The sequence below is a fragment of the Ascaphus truei genome, chromosome 20 (genome assembly GCF_040206685.1).
Source record: "Ascaphus truei isolate aAscTru1 chromosome 20, aAscTru1.hap1, whole genome shotgun sequence".
Taxonomy (NCBI): Eukaryota; Metazoa; Chordata; class Amphibia; order Anura; family Ascaphidae; genus Ascaphus; species Ascaphus truei.
Genome location: NC_134502.1, coordinates 29767078 through 29776823, shown reverse-complemented (window position 1 = coordinate 29776823; position 9746 = coordinate 29767078). Strand labels below are relative to the sequence as shown.

The 9746-nt window shown below is 40.5% G+C and overlaps 2 protein-coding genes across 2 annotated transcripts; both read left to right on the top strand.

The window, feature by feature from the left end:
- The first annotated feature begins 468 nt into the window (after positions 1–468).
- LOC142471122 (olfactory receptor 11A1-like) lies at positions 469–1299 on the top strand. Its single transcript, XM_075577915.1, has one exon. It carries the CDS (start codon positions 469–471, stop codon positions 1297–1299), a length of 831 nt encoding a protein of 276 aa, XP_075434030.1.
- Positions 1300–7684: 6385 nt separating this feature from the next.
- Positions 7685–8614, top strand: LOC142471121 (olfactory receptor 5G9-like). The gene has a single exon (XM_075577914.1). The coding sequence runs from the start codon at positions 7685–7687 to the stop codon at positions 8612–8614; it is 930 nt and encodes a 309-aa protein (XP_075434029.1).
- Positions 8615–9746: the final 1132 nt, after the last annotated feature.

Below are 9746 nucleotides of genomic sequence, written 5' to 3'. Positions count from 1 at the left end.
TCATTAATTGTTATAGAAACTGTATTGATCTTAGAAAATGTTACATTATGTGTGGTGTTATTTTTATGCATGAAATTTGTTTCCCACAAAGGGGTTTCCTTCAAATGTGACCTCAAGCAAATATTGTATTATATTAATATTTAATAGTTTTAGTAGATTTTTCCCATACTCTGTATATTGTGATATAATATTTATCTTACTTGTTCTAACCAGTCAGTGATCCTAACATTACCCTTTCCGTGGTCCTGTTATCGTATCTCCTATGTTCCCATTATAATGACTATTACCCGTTACTGGACAGACACCCTATAACGTCTTTCCCTTTGGCATATTACAGGAAGGGGGAAGGATCTGATCACAATGCGTGTGGAGAACCAGACGAGAGTTACAGAATTCCTCCTGCTGGGATTTAAGGATCTCCAGAGCCTCAGGATTCCCGTCTTCTTTGTGTTTCTTGGGATTTGCATGATGACATTAACTGGAAACCTCCTGATTATCGTGTTGGTGTCAACCAGTCACAAACTCCACTCTCCCATATACTTCTTCCTCAGACATCTATCTGCAACTGACATCTTCATTACTGCAACTATTGTCCCCAACATGCTCCATGGTATATTGGAAGAAGGAGCCACCATTTCTTTTAATGGCTGCATCACTCAATTTTATTTCTTTGGTGTCTCAGCAACGACAGAAAGTTTCCTTCTTGCAGTGATGTCCTATGACCGATACTTGGCCATCTGTCACCCTTTGCGTTATACCTCCATTATGGACATCAGGCTCCAGAAACATCTAGTTTTCTGGTCTTGGTTCTTGGGATTCACATTATCCTTAATTATAACTACCCAGCTAGGTATGCTGCAATTCTGTGGCCCCAAAGTCATTGACCATGTATTCTGTGATTTTGATCCCCTACTATATTTGTCCTGCACAGACACCTCCTTTTTGAAATTAGAAGACCTTGTTCTCTCTGTTCCTTTAGCCTTCTCCTCATTTATCTTCATCATTGTAACTTACGTCTGTATATTCCTCACCATCCTCAGGATCCCTTCCACCAGTGGGAGACAGAAAGCCTTCTCCACCTGCAGTTCCCACCTGTCAGTTGTGTCCTTATTCTATGGAACGTTGATCACCATATATGTGGTCCCATCCAGAGGACACTCAGTAAATTTAAATAAAGTCCTGTCGTTGCTGTACCTTGTGGTGACCCCATTGTTTAATCCCATAATATATAGTCTGAGGAGCCAGGAGATTAGGGCAGCCTTTGGGAAACTGGTTAGCTACAAAACTAGAGAAGCATAACAGAGCGAAAAAGGTCTCATTCACAGAGGCAGGGACTCCTTTTCCTACAGTAAATGTTACTTTTATGTCTGAAACACTTCTTCCCATTATGTGTTATTTGTATTATTTGTTATTTATATTATTATTAGCTTTTGTACCCAGCTTTGCCCGGGGGGCTGCCGGCACATCTACCCCCACTGTAGCCGCATCTCCCCTCGCTGATGACACATCTCCCCACCCCCACCCCCACCTCCCCCTGCTCCTATGACATATATTATCTTTAACTGTCCATGAAATGTGTTTATATACAGTATAATATATAACCCTGTTCATTTAATGAAACCATGTATTTGTAACCATTTATTTGTCGACATAACTTTGCGCCCAGGACATACTTGAAAACAAGAGGTAACTTCCAATGTATTACTTCCTGATAAAATATTTTATAAATAAATTAATTAATTCATATTTGGGCCAATCCCTTTGAATGTCCCAGAATGGTCACAATACTCTATAATTAAGGGTTAAGTTAATATTAACATAACAATCATTTTCCAACAAAGATGATGTAATGTTTTTATTATTATTATAATTGGTTTGTCAGTTTTATCAGGGGGGTTAATTAAATTGTAAATCTCATATGAGCTAATCATCATGAGATATGAATGTTTTTATCATAATTATGTTAGCACAAATAATGTCCCTCGTCCCCACTTACAATACGATAATAACTCCGTACAGACGTACCTATGGATTCATCTGTAATTGGCCATGATGGGATTCAGTGCAGAGATCCACGTGGTCCCATACTGTATCTCTACACTGACATAAAAGAATATAAATACGTGAGCCCTGTGAGCATTTCCACCACTCTCCATATGGGAGCAGAAGACCCGGCCGTTACACCGACCAACTAAATGCTTCCTGTAACATTGTCTCATTTCTTCTACTCTTCCCGGGGGACATTGTTCCAGCATTGTGGGGAAATCTGCCACACATTAGGATTGAAATGTGAAACTTTTGAACATTAACCTCTGCTGTCCTGTATCACCGACGTGGAATTGTGGTAAGTTACGATATTCTACTCAGTGTTGGAGGTTGTACATACTGTAGACGTGTGAAACTTTCCAAAATACATTATCGTTTTTTATTTACCAAAATTGTATTCCCAGCAGAAATTTTAAGGACTAAAAGTTTCTGAGAGATCCCACATTTTCACCATCAATTAATGTTTCACCAAATATTTTGTCAGCGATTCACCAAGCATTTTATCCTCTTCAGAAAATGGGTCAGATATCTATGACAATGTTACTGTAAATCAACTGTCAACTTTTTCTGGTGCCCCTGAGTTCTCTAAACAATATGTGAGATGGGAAATGGTCAGCAGATAGGTTGTCTCCATGTTTGTAATGAAGCAGGTGGGTGTATAATGCTATTGATTTCACATATTATTGTGTTGTTCAAAGGACAATATCTTGTTGCATATAACATCACATACAGAATTCTTATTAGTGGGACCAACATGGGATCAGCTGGCTTTATCTCTGTCCCCCTGGAAATATCGAGGTTATATTGATGATGTGTCAGGAGAGACGTACAGCACACAATATCACCATAGACACTGACTGGCATTGACATTGGTAAGAAACGTTATCTTCTGTCCTGGTGACCGAGACAGTATTTTTAATGCTGTGTATCTTCCTTATAGTTCATAGCTACGGTACACAACCTGGAGCACACTACTTTCTTATAGGAAGCAGTGTGTGAGCTAAATAACTTTACAGTACATCCATGAAGTTACCCGATGAAGAACCCTGAAAGGCTGGAAAACTTGTAAAATATCAACTACCTTAATGGCGCACACCCACAGACCTCGATAACTTTCCATATATGTTGGTTTACTCGTCTTATTAGCTAATACTTATTAATACTACCCAAATTGTACACTAGAACATTCACAACAAATATGGGCATGGCCTTAATATAGCATGTGGATACTGTAAAATCTGGCAAATAATCCCAATTTCATTGTTGCTTTCTGTAACACTGTCTGGACGCCACTAGTCTGAGGGAACTTGTTTTCCTTCTTTGGTTTAGCTGTTCATACAATTTATCCTCTAGTCGAGCACCAGTCTATCTCAAATATATGTTATTATTAAGGGCTGTGTGAGGGTTCTCTCTATAAAATGTGCCTGGTATTAACTGTAGTTTTGTCAGGGTGGTTCTTGGTAGATCCCGTTAAAGTGGTGGGTTTTGAGGGAATGTTTGGAAGTGTGAATGGTGGGAGAGGGTCCGTTGGTGCGAGGTAAGGAGTTTCACTGTTGGGGTGAAGCTGTGGAAAAGTTTTGGAGGTGAGAACGAAAGAAAGTAAAGAGGGAAGAGGAGACCCACAGGTCATGAGCTGAGAGGAGACTGCGTGCGGGAGAGAACTTGGGGATTAAATTGGAAATGTAGAGAGTGGCTGTGTCTTGAAGATTTGTGTAGCTGAGATCCCGAATCTTCTATTTGATTCTGTTAGGTGCAGCATGTGTTACCAGTGTTAGGATTTGCACAAGGAAGCAGCAGATGTCAGACAGTTGTTGGGGTTAGATTCACATGGAAGCAGCATTATGGATGGAAAGGAGGGAGAACAATCTGAAGAATAGGAGAGTGACTAGAAACATTATACAGTATCCCGGTTGTGATATTAAAAGTGCACAAATAAGAAGGTGGGTGGATTTCACAGTGGGGAAGTGTCTTTTTTAGGTACTTGTCATGTTGTAACTCCTTGCAGTCTCTATAACAGCCACTGCAGATAGTGCATGGTAAGGGTTACTGTGTACTCCTGTCTGATTGCCTAATGGAAGTAATCTTTGTAGTATGATAGATGATAGAAATGAGTCCTTTCCTTGAGCACTCAGATGTCCCTATTATCTAAGGGGTTGGAGTTGTGGTTGGCATACAGAATTGTTGGACGTGTCCAGGGTATATTGATGATGTGTCTGAAGAGACGTACAACACACAATCTGACCATAGACACTGACTGGAATTAACATTGGTAAGAAATGTTATCTTCTGTCCTGGTGACCGAGATGGGATTTTTAATGCTGTGTATCTTCCCTATAGTTCATAGCTACAGCACACACCTAGAGCACAATACTTTCTTATAGGCAGTGGTGTGACCTAAATAAGTTTACAGTATAGCCGTGAAGTTACCCGATGAAGGACCCTGAGAGGTTGGAAAGCTTGTAACATATCAACTACTTGTTGGTCCAATTAAAGGTATCATACCCCCTACTCCCTCTTCCTCCTTTGCTACTTCACCACTGCCATTGAATTCTAGAAACATTGTAATAAAATGACATACCCATTACTCCTCTATAAAATGCAAATCAATAAAGATCTGTGATTCTTTTTTACAATTATCCTATAAAGTCACAAAGCGAGTTTCTTGGTGATTTCTGGAGATTTGTTACATTTTGTCTGCAAACATTGTTACATTTATGGTTTTCATTACAATCATTGCAACTGTAAGTAAATTGGTAATCTGGGTTACGCTGAATGATACAGAAGCTGTTAAATCTCCCACATCTGGCACAAGATTACTTGACCACCTCAGACCTGGATGATTCTGTAGGGCAAAGGAAAGGGGAAAATGGCGCCCAGTGACACAGACCTCGATATCTTTCCATATGTCTCTGGTTTACTCGTCCTATTAATATTGCCCAAATTGTACATAGAACATACACAGCAAATATTGAAGTAACTTTAATACAGCGTGTGGAAACTGTCAAATCTGGCAAATAATCCCACAACCTACAAAACCTCCTGTACCTTATACGTTAGCTGCCACTCTGGTGATTATTGGGTTACATGTTGGAATCGTCAGAGCTAGCAAAAAGAGCTTAATAAGAGCCAGCTCTGTACCAGGCCCCCAGAGATGAGAGGAGGCCCTGAGGTGGAGAATGGGCATGTGTGATGAGAACATCAGGTGGTCCTTAGGTACTGAGCGGTACAGAGAAGGGCGAGAGTTTGAGTGGAAACAACTATATATTATTGCATCTTATCAGCGCTCTCCTTATTACATATAAGGCACCCGCGGCATGTTTAAGCTGCCCCTCCCTTCTGTACTTGTATTAGCGCATTGTATTCTGTATAACACATTCCAATAAAGTGTCCTTACATTACTGGGGGTCTCCTGGTTTCCTTCTGATGCCAACATACACACATAGGAAATACCTCTCTATGCCCACGCTGTGCCCCAGAACAGCACTGATACCTACTTCTGTTCCCTGATATTTACATGTTTGCCATTAAATTAGAAAAGTCTCAAAGCTTTTTCTAAATAGTCAAGCAGTATTTATCTTAGGAAATGGGAAAACATTTGGGGTGCTATTTTTATGCCTGAGATTTCTATCCCACCTTAAAGTGTGACCTCAATCAATATTTTATTATATTAATTTGTACTAAGTCGGGGGGGGGGGGCATTTTAAATGTGACAGTGTCCGCTTTTCATCTAGACAGTAAGCGGAGGTTGAGATTGAAACTTAAGGCTGCGATCTTTGAGGTGAATGGCTCGGAACGCCATCGATATAGTTTCACAGCATTAGCCTCTGACACTGATCGAGAGGGCTAACAGCGCAGACGCAGGACTCACTTTTCCTCACAGCTCTGTATACAGAGACACATCGCCGGTACACAGGAGGCGAGAGGCTGTACTCACTATAAGCACACGACCAACTGCACTCACATACTAAGAGCGTACATAATCCTGGTTATAGTTACAAACATCATATATTCAGGCTAGAATATATATGCCTACTATCCTATGGTTGCCTTAGTACATACTTCACTCCAGTTGTGGTCCCGGAGTTGAAGGGCTCTGAACGCCTGAGCACACAGTAAACACCCGTTACTAGCACCGACCGGGAGGGCCAGCAGCTCAGCTGTAGGTTAATTTCCTCCCCAGCTGTAAGCAGAGCAACGCTACTTGTTCTGGAGGCAACAGGCTCCGGGTGCTAGACTCCTGTCAATACAGCACCCATTGCTGCCTGGTTACCTAATCTGTGCTATATCTTACTGTGCAAGACCTGTCATACTTATTACGGCCCTTATACTATATATACAGGCATACCCCGGTTTAAGGACACTCACTTTACGTACATGTTCACTTTACATACATGCTCTGGTCCCATTGCGTACGTTAATGCGGGGTATGCATGTACTCTCTCCCCTGGCCAGGGGATAGTATCATTAGTATTCACACACGCTGACTGCAATTCTCCTTCTTGAGGACTAATAGCAACTTGACACTGCCACACCATTAGACCGACAATAGGGGGGATTATTAGGATATAGGACACAGGCTACACCAGAAGATAGCCACATATGGGACTGCATAATTATCTGACCTTTGCAGTCCCAAGCTTCTCTAGACAGTTATTCCTTAATTTGGTCCCTTTTTATCCATTCCACCATTTTTATATATTTTCGATTAAAGATTATTTTAATATTGACATTTACCACTAGTGATACCTAAGTGCTAATTTGAACTGAGTTCTTTTCTTCTTTGGTACAGTATATTGGTTACACATTTCTCAGTCCAGCACCGTATCTACACTACTATTTGCTTATTATATAGCTGAGCAGGGGTCCGCACATTTTTCCTTCCCCTTCCCCCCTCATACCCGCGGTAGGTATATTAATTTGTACTAAACACAAAAAACCTCCACCGTCCTATGCACAGCAAATAAAAATACCCCGTGTGAGCACAGTCACACATCTCCGACAGGTCCGCAGCCCTGCCCTTCCCCATTATCTGTTTGCATACAGTGCTTCCAGTGCGAGAAGGAATTATGGGTAGTGATATGTGCATGAGCGCTCACAGTGAGTCACGCTTCTCTTCTTATCCATTTTAACATGGTCCCCTATAAGCTTATGCCTCCCGTATTAGGAATGCTGGCATTACACTTCTTTAACCCATGCTGCGCCGGGAAAGCGGCGCAATGCGACAGATATAAGCTTAGAAGGGTTCCATGTTAAAATGGATAAGAAGTAAAGAGTGACTCACTGAGTGCTCATTTGCATGTCATTGCCCAGAATCCCTTGCTACAGGGGAAGCGTTGCCTGCTAAGCGATAATGGGGAAACACAGCGTTGCCGACCTGTCTGAGAGGTGAATATGCTCCCAAGTGATATTTTTATTTACTGTACTATTTTCAAAAGATTTTTGCATTCTCTGTATATTGTGATATAATACTTACATTACTTGTGCTAACCAGTCAGTGATCCTAACATTACCCTTTCCGTGGTCCTGTTACCGTATCTCCTACGTTCCCATTATAATGACTATTATCCGTTACTGGACAGACTCCCTATAACGTCTTTCCCTTTGGCATATTACAGGAAGGGGGAAGGATCTGATCACAATGCGTGTGGAGAACCAGACAAGAGTTACAGAATTCCTCCTCCTGGGATTTAAGGATCTTCAGAGCCTCAGGATTCCCGTCTTCTTTGTGTTTCTCGGGATTTGCATGATGACATTAACTGGAAACCTCCTGATCATCGTATTGGTGTCAACCAGTCACAAACTCCACTCTCCCATGTACTTCTTCCTCAGCCACCTATCTACAACTGATATCTTGATTACAGCAACTATTGTCCCAAACATGCTCCATGGTATATTGGGAGAAGGAGCCACCATTTCTTTTATTGGCTGCATTACTCAATTTTATTTCTTTGGTATCTCAGTAGCTACAGAGAGCATACTGCTTATAGTGATGTCCTATGACCGATACTTGGCCATCTGTCACCCTTTGCGTTATACCTCCATTATGGAAATCCGGCTCCAGTATCATCTAGTTTTCTGGTCTTGGTTCTTGGGATTCACAATATCCATAATTATAACTACCCAGCTAGGTATGTTGCAATTCTGTGGCCCCAATGTAATTGACCACGTATTCTGTGATTTAGCTCCAATTCTAGAGTTGTCCTGCACGGACACCTCCTTTTTGAAAGTGGAACAACTTTTTCTCTCTGTTCCTCTAACCTTCTTCTCCTTCATCTTCATCATTGTAACTTATGTCAGTATCTTCCTCACCATCCTCAGGATACCTTCCACCAGTGGGAGACAGAAAGCTTTCTCCACCTGCAGTTCCCACCTGACTGTTGTGTCTTTATTCTATGGAACATTGATCACCGTATATCAGGTCCCATCAAGAGGACACTCGGTCAATCTCAATAAAGTTGTGTCTTTGCTGTATATTGTGGTGACCCCATTGTTTAATCCCATAATATACAGCCTGAGGAGCCAGGAGATTAGGGCAGCCTTCGGGAAACTGGTTAGCAAGACAATGTGAGAAGCATAACAGAGAAAAACGAGTCTCATTTCCTGGGAGAGTAAATATGAATTTATTTAACTTACCATCCCTGGCAGATACCTACAGTAAACATCTTTAAGAAAAGGTTAGACATATTGTTAGAAAGGAACAGTGTACAGGGATATATTAGATAAGCTAAACACAGGAAGGGTGTTGATACAGAGAGAAATCTGGAGTTCAGGAAATGTTTGAGATCAAATTGCCAAATAGCTCACTGACCGCCTGGATCATTATAAGTATAAACATAGAATCGTTATCTCAGCCAATTAAAATGTAACAGGTTAAACTTGATGGATATGTGCCTCTATTTTCAACCTCGCCTACAATGTAACTGCTGAATGTAAGTAAAATGGAGAACCTTCTTAAGATACAAATATAGCAGCCGTTATTGTTTCAGTTAACGCGTTGCAGTAACACACACCAGCTAGAGCAGACACTGTACCAACGCGCTTTGTCGTATGTGAAAAGGGGGCGGGGCTAACATGTTATTGCACCGCTTGTTAAGTTATTGTATGTTAGCATCTGATTAATAATATATTTAACATTTTTACTCATAATAGTGCACATTTATATGCTTATGATAATTTTAAAAATCAATGAATGTCAGATTTATTGTGTGTTTATATGAGTATACATGAACAATGATTAATTTTATAATATATTCATTAATTTCACGTTTATTTTATAAGCGCATTAATTAAGGGTGGGCACTTCCACGGGTGTGTTGGTTTTTGTTTTTTTTTAAACAAAATGTGTGTTGGTTTTGGTTACATTTTTGTTTCTGAAAACATTTTAGTGCTTTGTTTTTGATTGAGTTGTGGAAAAAAATGCAAAAAGGGGGCACGCCAATCAGAATAATTGTAAATAAACTATATAAAAAACCCTATGTAACAAAAAGGGGTGCCCCATGGAAGAAATATTACGTATAATAGAACAGAGTATCCCATTGCGGGGTACAGAAATCTTCCAAAAACTGGGCACACGTGATATGTATCAACAATAACAAAAATCATTTATTTTATCATAGGCAACGGCGTACTAACTCAAAAACCTTTCAACCCTGGGTAACAGTGAGAGCGCAGATGCCTAACAATATAAGAAGTGTTCTATA